The 11,775-nt window shown below is 53.6% G+C and overlaps 1 protein-coding gene across 1 annotated transcript in view; it reads left to right on the top strand.

The window, feature by feature from the left end:
* Positions 1 to 2,305: 2,305 nt before the first annotated feature.
* The window catches only part of TTC17 (tetratricopeptide repeat domain 17), a 52,835-nt gene continuing 43,365 nt past the window's right edge, over positions 2,306 to 11,775 (top strand). The window contains exons 1-4 of the mRNA XM_064151999.1: positions 2,306 to 2,518; positions 6,500 to 6,589; positions 8,958 to 9,127; positions 10,627 to 10,738. Of these exons, the coding sequence (XP_064008069.1) occupies positions 2,306 to 2,518; positions 6,500 to 6,589; positions 8,958 to 9,127; positions 10,627 to 10,738 (585 nt within the window). The remainder of the gene's footprint in view (positions 2,519 to 6,499; positions 6,590 to 8,957; positions 9,128 to 10,626; positions 10,739 to 11,775) is intronic.

The following is an 11,775-nucleotide window of genomic DNA, read 5'->3' as shown; positions in this document are numbered from 1 at the left end:
GGACCTGATGAAGCAGGTCCAGAGGAGGCCACAAAAATGCTTGGGGGGTTTGGAGCAGCTCTACTACAAGGACAGGCTGAGGGAGCTGGGGGTGTTCAGCCTGGAGAAGAGAAGGCTCAAGGAAGACCTAAGAGCAGCCTGCCAGTACCCAAAGGGCGCTACAAGAAAGCTGCAGAGAGACTGTTTGCAAAGGCTGCAGGGACAGGACAAGGAATAAGTTTGAAATGAGAGCAAAGCAGATTGAGATTGGATGTTAGGAACAAGTTCTGCACCATGAGGCTGCTGGAACACTGCAGCAGGTTGCCCAGAGTGGTGGTTGGGTTTCCATCCCTGGAGATATTGAAGGTGAGGCTGGACAGGGCTCTGGGCAACCTGATTTACTTAAGTATGTCCCTGCTGACTGCAGGGGGTTGGACCTTTGGAGGTCTCTTCCAAGCTGAACCATTTTGTGCTTCTAATCTCTGTGCCTGATGTAAAAGCTGTCAGCAGTAAGGCATTACCCACACAGGGTACAGGAGCATATTCTCTGTCCTGAGAGAAACTGAATCCCTTACTTTTATGCTTTTCTCTCTAGGAACAAGTGGTAGGGTGAGGAAGTGGCCTCAAGTTGCACCAGGTTTAGGTTGAACATCAGAAGAAACTTCTTTCCTGAAAGGGCTCTCTGGCAGGGGAAGAGGCTTACCAGGGAGGTGGTTGAATCTTCATCCCTAGAGGTGTTTTGGGGATGCAGAGATGAAGTGCTGAGGGACATGGTTTAGCACCAGCCTTGGTAGAGTTAGAGAATGGTTGGACTTAATCTTACAGGTCTTCTCTGACCAGAGCCATTCTCTGTTCATATGATTTCACCACTCTTACACCTTTTGTAAACCCTTTTTTCTACTTCCAGAACCAAAGTGCCTGTAACAAATCTATTAACAGGCTCTGGGAAGTTGGGTGTCCCACAGCAGAACTGTCTGCAGCTTGCTGCAGGTTTAAGGTTCAACCACCAGAGCTTGGATTTGGCAGCTTTTAAATCTCACTCAGTTTGAAACCATTAGGTGGGATGAAGACAGAGGAAAAAGTGCTGTGATTTTTCAGCACTTGCATCAACCAGCATTCCCTGTGCAGGTTTTTTGGGTTGATTTGGGCAGGATGCTGTCTACCTGAGCTCTCGTAGCAGATGTTTCTGGGTGCCCCTGACTGAAAAAAAATGAGTTGTCTATGACAGTTCAGTGTGGTGCCACATACTGCTTTTTGACATCAGTCACTCCTGGGCTCCAGAAATTGGCTCTGCTGTTCCCGGTGCCCGCGTGAAGTGCAAAAAGGCTCAGTTGAGTGCACTCTGCTCAGTGAAATGGACGTGGAGCACTCCCTGTACGGGGTTACAGCATGGAACCTCCTCCAGGGCCTCTCCGTGCCACCAAACCACAGCCTCGTTCAGCTGGGAGGGGACTTGGCAAAGATGCTCCTAAAGCATCCCTACAGGCAGCAGGGCTCTCTGCACCTCCAGCGGGTTGCTCAGAGCCCTAACCTGGGCCAGGATCTCACTACCATTAGTGTAAACATTTTCTTCTTCCTCTCCCGTCTGCATCTCCCCTCTTTTAGAATCAGAATCAACCAGGTTGGAAGAGACCTCCAAGCTCATCCAGTCCAACCTAGCACCCAGCCCTATCCAGTCAACCAGACCATGGCACTAAGTGCCTCAGCCAGGCTTTGCTTCAACACCTCCAGGGATGGTACCTCCACCACCTCCCTGGGCAGCCCATTCCAATGCCAATCACTCTCTCTGTGAAGAACTTAGTTCAGGCCATCGCTCCTTCTCCTGTCGTAACAGGCTCTCCCATAAAGGATGTTCCCAGCTTTCCGACGGCCCCTTTAAGCACTGCAAGGCCACCGGAACGTCTCCCTGCAGCCTTCCCTTCGCTGGGCCGAACAAGCCTAACTCAGCCTGGCCTCACGGCAGAGGGCTTCCAGCCTTCCCGGCACTGCTCTGACCTCCTCTGGCCCTCTTCCAACAGGTGCACGGCTGTGCTGTGGACTCCAGAGGTGGCCCCGGCACGGCAGGGGGGTCACAGCAGAAGGACCGAGCCCACTCCCTGCTGCTGCCGACAGCGGCGGCAGCGCAGCTCGGAAGACGGTTGTCTTCCCGGGCTGCCATCCGGCTTCCTTGGCTGCGCTGCTGTCCCAGCTGTAGCCGCAGGCCGCGCAGCTCCGCCCGGTTGCCTCCGCGGGGCCGCCCAGGTTGCGGCGCGGACACGAAGGGCGCCGCAGGCCTCGGCCCTGCGCCGCCGCCGGCCCCGCCCGGCCCCGCCCCGCCCCGCCCCGCATGGCGGCGCGCGCGGTTCCGGTTCCGGGCGGCGCGGGCAGGCCGGGGCCGGGAAAGATGGCGGCGGCGGCGGCCGGGCGCGGCGGGCTGCGGCGGGCCTGGGTCCTCTCCGGCTGGGCGCTGGGCCTCTGCTCGCTGCTGGCCTCGGGGGCGCGGCCCGCCGCGGCCACCACCCACTGGGTGGTCACTGAGGATGGGAAGATCCAGCAGCAGGTAAGCGGCCGAGGAGACGCGGAGAGCTGCCCACACAGTGGCGGCCCGCTGCGGCGGCAGGGCCGGGGGACACCCCCTGTGTGCACCGCCGGCACCCTCACAGCCTCAGCCTGCCCTGGCTGTGCGGCAGGGCCGGGGGACACCCCCTGTGTGCACCGCCGGCACCCTCACAGCCTCAGCCTGCCCTGGCTGTGCGGCAGGGCCGGGGGACACCCCCTGTGTGCACCGCCGGCACCCTCACAGCCTCAGCCTGCCCTGGCTGTGCGGCAGGGCCGGGGGACAGCCCCTGTGTGCACCGCCGGCACCCTCAGCCTCAGCCTGCCCTGGCTGTGCGGCAGGGCCGGGGGACACCCCCTGTGTGCACCGCCGGCACCCTCACAGCCTCAGCCTGCCCTGGCTGTGCGGCAGGGCCGGGGGACACCCCCTGTGTGCACCGCCGGCACCCTCACAGCCTCAGCCTGCCCTGGCTGTGCGGCAGGGCCGGGGGACACCCCCTGTGTGCACCGCCGGCACCCTCACAGCCTCAGCCTGCCCTGGCTGTGCGGCAGGGCCGGGGCGAGCTGGCCCGGCGCTGACCCTTAGGCGGCTGGCCGCGGTGGCAGGGAGTCTTGATGTCCTCCAGAAACGTCGCTTGAAGCAGCCGGAGCTGCGGTGCGAGGCGGCGGGAAGGAGCGGTCCGTGGGTCTGAGCGAACCGAGGATGGGTTTTACCCGAGTAGCGGCGGTTCCTGCTTACCTGCAGCCTCCCTGAGCCTCGCCAACCCTTTGGGCAGTGCCCTTGAGTAGACAAGAAGTAGTCCTGCGTTGGCGGTGCTGACCGGCGGCAGGCCCTCGGCTCTCTTTCCTTGCCCTTCCCGTGAGACTCTCCCGGGGCTGCCTTGGGCCGTGCCGCCGGGGCCGTCCGCGGCGAGTGCTGCCGGCTGCTCCGCCCCGCCCAGCTCTGCCCGAGCTCCCAGTGAGTTTGTCATTTTCTGCTGCCCCGCGGCTGCTTTTGCTGCCTTCCGGAGGGGAGGGGAGTGGTGGAGCGGCGGGAGCACAGCGTGGCCTCTTCGGCGGCCGTGGGAGATGGGTCACAACGGGTTCCTGTGGTACCAGGCTGTGTCTGTAACGTGTGGACGCCGTGGCCCTTTGGGACATGGTTTCACGGCCGTGGCAGTCTCAGATTGATGGTTGGGCTCTGCTTTTAGAGCTGTTGTCTGACCCAAAGGGTTCTGTGATTCTCTTTTCACTAACTGGCTGAAAGAGTTGATGGTTAGCTCACGTTGGAGCTTTTTCTTGCTTTGCTCTCTCTTTGTTGCAAGGGGAACAGTACCAAACTGAGACCAGGATAAGATGGAGAAGGGCCCACGTGAAGCTCATGAGGTTTGACAAGGGCAAGGTCCTGTACCTATGTCAGAGCCATCCAGGGTATCAGTCCAGGCTGGGGATGAAAGGATGGAGAGCAGCCCTGCAGAGAAGGGCTGGGGATGCTGGTGAGGAGCTGGGCATGAGCCAGCACATTGTGCTCCCAGCCCAGAGCCAACCTCTTCTGGGCTGATCCCTAGCAGCATGGGCAGCAGCTGGAGGGAGCAGGTCTTGCCTCTCTGCTCTGCTGAACCCCCCCTGCAGTGCTGGGGCCAGCTCTGGAGTCCTCTCAGAACCGCACAGGCAGGGACCTGTTGCAGCAGGGCCAGAGGAGGCCACAGCAGTGATGGAAGGGCTGAAAGCCATCTGCTCTGAGGCCAGGCTGAGAGAGTTGGGCTTGTGCAGCCAGGAGAAGAGACGGCTCCAGGGAAACCTTCTAGTGGTCTTTCAGTGCTTCTAGAGTGGATCAGAAAGCTGGAAACAGACCTTGCTTGTGTCTCCACCCTAGTTGATCACAAATGCTTCACAACACTTCCAGTGCTATCTTGCTTCCTTTTCCCCCTTCCTGTAGCGAGGAAGTGTCAGGAGTACAGGAGAATGGTCTGGAAGCCTCTGTGCTGTGTATTGGTGGTGTGTTCTCGGAGTGGGGTCGCGTGTTGATGTGGATCACTGCGTGGAAAGCAGCTCTGGCTTGGAAAGAACCTCACTGGCTAAAATGACTTAAAACTCTGCTCCACTGAATTCAGCACTGAGTGGGGGCAGTGGCTTTTTTTGCTGGCAGGTAACAGATACCACTGTGCCACTGCAGTGCAGCAAAGCTGCTCTGTTGCGCTTCACAAAGTGCCCTAAGTGGGGCCAAGGCAGAAAGTTCTCCAGGTCTGTAGCAGAGCTGATGAAGTCTGTGCAATAACTTCTCTTCCTTGCACCCTCACAAGAGTGGGCATTTCCTGGAGGGAAGGTCAGTGTTTTAGATGCCCAACGAGGAGAGGCTGAGCGAGCTGGAATTGTTTAGCCTGGAGAGGAGGAGGCTCAGGGCAGACCTTATTGCTGTCTACTACTACCTGAGGGGTGGTTGTAGTCAGGGGGAGGTTGGTCTCTTCTCTCAGGTGGCCAGCACCAGAACGAGAGGACACAGCCTCAGGCTGTGCCAGGGGAGATTTAGGCTGGAGGTGAGGAGAAAGTTCTTCCCTGAGAGAGTCATTGGACACTGGAATGGGCTGCCCGGGGAGGTGGTGGAGTCGCCGTCCCTGGAGCTGTTCAAGGCAGGACTGGACGTGGCACTTGGTGCCATGCCTTGAGCTCTGTGATAAAGGGTTGGACTTGATGATCTATGAAGTCTTTTCCAACCCTGATGATGCTGTGATACTGTAACTGTGGGTCAATAATCAATAGCAAACCCTTCCCCCTCTGAGATTTGGCCAGCATTGCCCGGGCACATGGCAGTGTGCTTGTAGCTCAGAGCCAGCTGTGTGCTGGGCTGCATCAAGAGCAGCGTGGCTTCAAACTAGAGGAAATTGGATGTGAGGAACAAGTTCTGCACCATGAGGGTGCTGGAACGCTGCAACAGGTTGCCCAGGGAGGTTGTTTAGGCCCCATCCCCAGTGACAGCACAAGGGGCACTGGGTTCAGGCTGGAGCAGAGGAGGTGCCACAGAAACAGAAGACTTTTTCACTGTGAGGGTGCTGCAGCCCTGAAGCAGGCTGCACGGAGAGGCTGTGGAGTCTCCTTGTGTGGAGAGGTTCTGAATCCTCCATGCCATTGTGCCACAAGTGCCCTGCTTTAGCAGGTGTTTGGAGTAGATGACCTGCAAAGGTCCCTTCCAAGCCTTTGCGTGCTGGGACTGTGGGACTGTGCAGTACGTGAAGCAGTCAGTTCTACCTTGAAAACTGGCAGGTGGATGTTTGCTTTATTCTTTCTCTAAAGGCTAATTTGCTTGGCCCTGTGACCTCTTTCTTGGCTCAGATTCTTATCCTTCCAAGCCTGCTGTCTGATAAACAGCCAACCCAAAGAATTGTTCCTTGATACTGGAGTGTGGAACCTAGCATGCTTCCTCCTCGTGGCTGCCACTGCCCTTTTCTGAGTGTCTGTGTGGAGACACCCAGGCTGGAGGCTGCTGTGTGGCTGTGAGGAAGATCAAAGGGCTGCAGCACCCATCCTTTGAGGACAGGCTGAGAGAGCTGGGGCTGTTTGGTCTGGAAAGGAGAAGGCTCCAAGGAGACCTTATTGTGGCCTTCTGGTATCTGAAGGAGGCTACAAGAAAGCCGCGGAGGGACTTTTTGGGCTGTCAGATAGTGATAGGACTGGGGGGAATGGAGCAAAACTAGAAGTGGGTAGATTCAGACTGGATGTTAGGAAGAAGTTCTTCAGCATGAGGGTGGCGAGAGACTGGCACAGGTTGCCCAGGGAGGTGGTGGAAGCCTCATCCCTGGAGGTCTCTAAGGCCAAGTTGGATGAGGCCTTGAGCAACCTGGGCTGGTGGGAAGTGTCTGTGCACGTGGCAGGGGGGTGGGAAGTAGATGATTTTTAAGGTCCCTTTCAACCTAAACTATTCTGTGAGTTCTGTGACTGAAGATAACCTGTTGCAGTTGCTATGCTGAGCAGAGTGTTTGACCTGATGGGCTGTGGTCTTGTCTTGCAGGTTGATTCACCAATGAACTTGAGGAACCCCCATGATTTGGTGATCCTGATGAGACAAGAAACAACAGTTAACTACCTCAAAGAACTGGAGGTAAACCAGCATGTTCAGTACTGATTTCTGCAAGCACAGATGGTTTTGTACAGGCTTTTTAGGTTTGGGTGGGGAGCAGAAGTCATTATTGGCACAGATCTGCTTCTGTGAGATCTTCAGATGATAAGAATTCTGTGCTCAACTCCTTATCACTGTCCCCAGTTGTGTCACAGGTTGGAAGGCACCCCCAGGGATCATCTGCTCCAACCTTTCTGGGTAACAGGGGAGCTGCAGTGAGCTAGCCCTGTGTCCCTGCCAAGCTGAGTCTTAAACCTGTCCCATGTAGGGGAATCCACTGCTTGCCTTCCACCATTCCCTGGTGTTAACCATAACTCCTAACACTTCACCATCATTTAGATACTAGGTTCTGTTGCTGACTGCTGTGTTCCACAAGAACACAGAGCTGATCACCTCTGATTTTCATCAAGCTCATTTGTTGTTCAGGTGAGGTCTGAGAACACCCTTCTGAAGAGAACTTCAGTGACCTTTGATCCCATGACCTAAATTTCCAATACCATATGGGCTGGGCAAGCTTCTGGCTGGACACAACTTGCTGTGTGCCAGCTGTACATTTGTCAGATAGACACAATTAGATAACTAGGATGGAGGTTGAGTTAGGTGTTCTCCAGAAGTGCCTTCCAACACCCACCATGCTGTGATTCTGTGGAAGGGAGGCACGAGAGCAGGACTACCCTTCCTATTCAGCCAAGCTTTCTCATGGAGGTGTACTTGTTCTTGTGGGCAAGGACATAGCAGCTACAGTGGAACAACAGTGGTCAGCTTTTCAGGATGTGGGTTGTGGGACTGTCAATCATTCATGTACAATTTGTGGCATAAAACTGACCAAGCAGAAGTTCTCTCATGTGAGATCTTGTGCAAGTTGCTGCTGCTGTTTGTACCCCTGGTGTTATGTGTGGCTTAAACTCAAAATGCCAATTTTCTTCACGTATAAATCCTGGAAACTCTTAGTAGGGTTTCAATTTCCAGTTGCAAGTGAGAATGAAATGCAGCTTTGCTGCACTGGGGACAGGTCATTATTCCCTAGTAATCCATAGATGTGAGCTTTCTGAGGCAAAAGGCAGCTCATCATCAACTGATCCATAAAAATTTAGTCTTATTTCTGGCCCTGAGTCTGCCAGTTCAGTTGGGCTTAGTGTGGTGAATGGTTAAGGTTTTGTTTGCAGTCTCTGATATATTTCTTAGAGTAGGAGAAAAAGATCCAAAACGAAAAGGAGAAGTTGAGGTGCTTCTTCTGTTCTGAGTGGCCTGTCAAGATTTTGGAATGCTAGCAGCTTTCTTTTTAGGTCCAGCAGGAAAAATAGAGGTGCCTGGGTCAAGAAGTAGAGGAATTGACCAGGTCAGGAGGTAGAGTGCAGGGTTCTGGACTTTGGCCGCAACAACCCCAAGCAGCACTGCAGGCTGGAGACTGAGTGCCTGAGAGCAGCCAGGAAGAAAGGGACCTGGGGGTACTGATAGATAGTAGCTGAAGATGAGGCAGCAGTGTGCCCAGGTGGGCAGGAGAGCCAATGGCATCCTGGCCTGCATCAGGAGCAGTGTGGCCAGCAGGACAAGGGAGGTTATTCTGTCCCTGTGCTCAGCACTGCTCAGGCCACACCTTGAGTGCTGTGTCCAGTTCTGGGCTCCTCAATTCAAGAGAGATGTTGAGGTGCTGGAAGGTGTCCAGAAAAGGGCAGCAAGGCTGGTGAGGGGCCTGGAACACAAACCCTATGAGGAGAGGCTGAGGGAGCTGGGGGTGTGCAGCCTGGGGAAGATGAGGCTTAGGGCAGACCTCATTGCTGTCTCCAACTCCCTGAAGGGAGGCTGTAGCCAGGTGGAGTTGGTCTCTTCTGCCAGGCAAGCAGCAACAGAACAAGGGGGGACAGTCTCAAGTTGTGCCAGGGGAGGTCTGGGCTGGATGTTAGGAGGAAGTTGTTGGCAGAGAGAGTGACTGGCATTGGAATGGGCTGCCCAGAGAGGTGGTGGAGTCACTGTCCCTGGAGGTGTTGAAGCAAAGCCTGGGTAAGGCACTTAATGCCATGGTCTGGTTGCTTGGCTAGGGCTGGGTGCTAGGTTGGACTGGATGAGCTTGGAGGTCTCTTCCAACCTGGTTGATTCTGTGATTGTAAATGGTAAAGGAGATGCCCAGGCCCTATTCTTTCTAATAAAAGTATTTATATTCCTCTTAAATCAAAAAATGTCCTGCAGATGGTAGGAAACATTGAGAGGTAGTCCCCAAATTTGAAGAGTGGTTTAGGTTTCCTGCCAGCTTGCTCCATTTTAAGTTCAACTGTTCAACTTCTAGCAACAACAGAATTTCATCAACATCCCTTCTCCTCTTTCCTTGTATTCTGTGTTTCCATTCCTACAGAAGCAGTTAGTTGCTCAAAAGATTCATATAGAGGAAAATGAGGACAGAGACACGGGGCTGGAACAAAGGCATAATAAAGAGGATCCAGACTGCATTAAGGCCAAGGTGCCCTTGGGGGACCTGGATCTGTATGATGGCACCTACATCACCCTGGAGAGCAAGGACATCCGGTAAGGACATGCTGTAGCTTTTAGACTTTTACCGAACCAAGACAAATCTAAATGTAAAAGAAAAAACCCTCAAGCCTCACATGCCTGTGGTTGGGGTGACACTCACTTGGCCTTCTCTTAGCATGGAGCAGAGTGGAAACCACCTCTGCCACTAATTGTGCACCTAAATGCTGTCACCCACAAACTGTCCTTGTCAGCCCTACCCTGAAACGTCTCCACTCTGTCCCAACCTTCCCAATCCATCCTGCTGTGCTCCAAGTCAGTGCTGGTGTGAGCAGATGGGAATCAAACTGAAGTGCAGCCTGGAGAAGGGGGTTGAGTTTGCTTGGGGGTGTTTTGATCCTACTCAGCTTGTAGTGGGAGCTTCTTGATTGAAATTTGGAGGAAATTCTGTTGCCTACCAAGCTGTTGAACCTTCTGGCAGATTCAATCCTCTATATTTAAACAAGGAAATGTCCAGTTCTGATGTCCCCATCATAAGAAGGACTGCAGAGATGTTTGGGCAAGTCCAGAGGAGGGCCACAAAGATGGTCCAAGGCCTGGAGCACCTCTGCTCTGAAGACAGGCTGAGGGAGCTGGGGGTGTTCAGCCTGGAGAAGAGTCAGGAGGGACCTCACAGCTGCTTTCCAGTAGCTGAAAGGATCCTACAGAACAGCTGCAGAGGGACTTTTCATAAGGGTGTCTAGAGACAGGACAAGGGGAATGTTTTGAAGCTCAGGGAGAGCAGGGTTAGACTGCAGCTGAGGAAGAAGTTCTTCAGTATAAGGGTGGTGAGATTCTAGAATGGGTTGCCCAAAGTGGCCATGGGTGCCCCTCTCTGGAGGTGTTCCAGGCCAGGCTGGATGAGTCCTTGAGCAACCAGGTGTAGTTGAGAGGTTTCCCTGCCTGTGGCATTGGAGTAGATGATCTCTGAGCTGCCTTCCAACCTAAGCCATTCTCTAATGAGTGGACAGTCTGCTTGGCATTCAGCTTCAGTGATAATTCATCTGCAGGGCTGAAGGCTCAGGTGTTGTAGTGTTATGGTTTTTCACATCATCAGATGAATACTTGAGGTGGAAAAAGGTTCATTTTATCCTCAGGCACCTTCATTTGGGCTTCTCACTAACACCTGAGGTTTGTTTCAGTTGAAGAGTTTTCTGACCTGCATGAGTTGCTGTTTGCCTGGCAGGTAGATGGTTAATCACAGCAGCTTGGCACTGGTAGCTTTTGGAGGCTACCCAAATGTTGATGTTTTTGCTAAAGCAGACAGACTTTTGCTTCATTTCATATTAATGACAGCCTGGTGAAACTGGGAGGATACCAGAAATGGGCTCCAAACACAGTCAGATCTGAACACTGCCTGTCAGTTAGGACCCTGTCTCTCAAGGCACTTCAGCAGGGGTTTAATCTGGAATTGAGCTCTGTGGTAAAGGGTTGGACTTGATGATCTGTGAGGTCTCTTCCAACCCTGATGATACTGTGATACTGTGTGTGAATCTGCTGGCTTCTTCTGTCCTCAGCCCTGAAGACTACATAGACACAAAGTCACCGGTGCCTCCAGACCTGCAGCAGCCAGACTGCACCAAAGTTTTAGATCTTCCATACAGCATCCATGCTTTTCAGCACTTAAGGGTAAGCCAGCAAAACAAAGTGCAGGTAGGACATTTTCCCCCATCAAGAAGAGGACTATAAACCCCTTACTGGCTGTTGTCACTCAAGGTTAAAAGCTATTGTGGTCTCTCAAGACTGGCTCAGGGATTTTTTGAACCACACTTGTTCCCTCAGTTGAAGTACCTGCTGAGAGAAACAGTTCAATCAGGTGCTGTTTCTCTTTTGTGATTGCTCTTATCTGTTACTATTGCTGTTACCTGGAGCCCCCAACACAGGAAGGACATGGACCTGATGCAATGGGTCCAGAGGAGGGCAGCAAAAATGATCAGGGGGCTGGCACACCTCTACGACAAGGACAGGCTGAGGGAGCTGGGGGTGTTCAGCCTGGAGAAGAGAAGGCTTCAGGGAGACCTAAAAGCAGGCTGCCAGTGCTCAAAGGGGGCTACAAGAAGGCTCCAGGGAGACTGTTTGCAAACGCTGTAGAGACAGGACAAGGAGCAACGGTTTGAATTGAGGGAAGAGCAGATTGAGATTGGATGTGAGGAACAAGTTCTGCACCATGAGGCTGCTGGAAGACTGCAACAGCTTGCCCAGGGAGAGGTGGTTGGGTCTTCATCTCTGGAGATATTCAAGGTGAGGCTGGACATGGCTCTGGGCAACTTGATCTGGTGGAGGATGTCCCTGCTGACTACAGGGGACTTGGACTGGATGAGCTTTGGAGGTCCCTTCCAACCCAAGTCATTCTGTGATGATTTCATTATTTGCCTTCTTTTAGAGGGCCATGTTGAGGGGAAGGCAGCCTTTTGTTCCTGTCAGGAAAACGGGAGCTTTTTGTTGGAAACACTTCTGCCCTGTGAACCATTTCAGCTGAAAATCACAGAGTTCTGAGCAGGATGAAGATTCAGAGTCAGAGAAATTCTTTGAGGACTTGTTTGTTGCTTCTAACATACTTGAAAGTCTCTTTGGTATCTTGAGTGCCAAGCCCTAACCCAGACGGTGAGATAATTATTCTTTACTAGTACAAAGTTCATCTGCTTTAGAAAGATTAGAGTGGAGAT

Source organism: Pogoniulus pusillus, chromosome 1 (genome assembly GCF_015220805.1).
Source record: "Pogoniulus pusillus isolate bPogPus1 chromosome 1, bPogPus1.pri, whole genome shotgun sequence".
Classification (NCBI taxonomy): domain Eukaryota; kingdom Metazoa; phylum Chordata; class Aves; order Piciformes; family Lybiidae; genus Pogoniulus; species Pogoniulus pusillus.
This window is presented reverse-complemented; position numbering and strand designations above follow the sequence as displayed.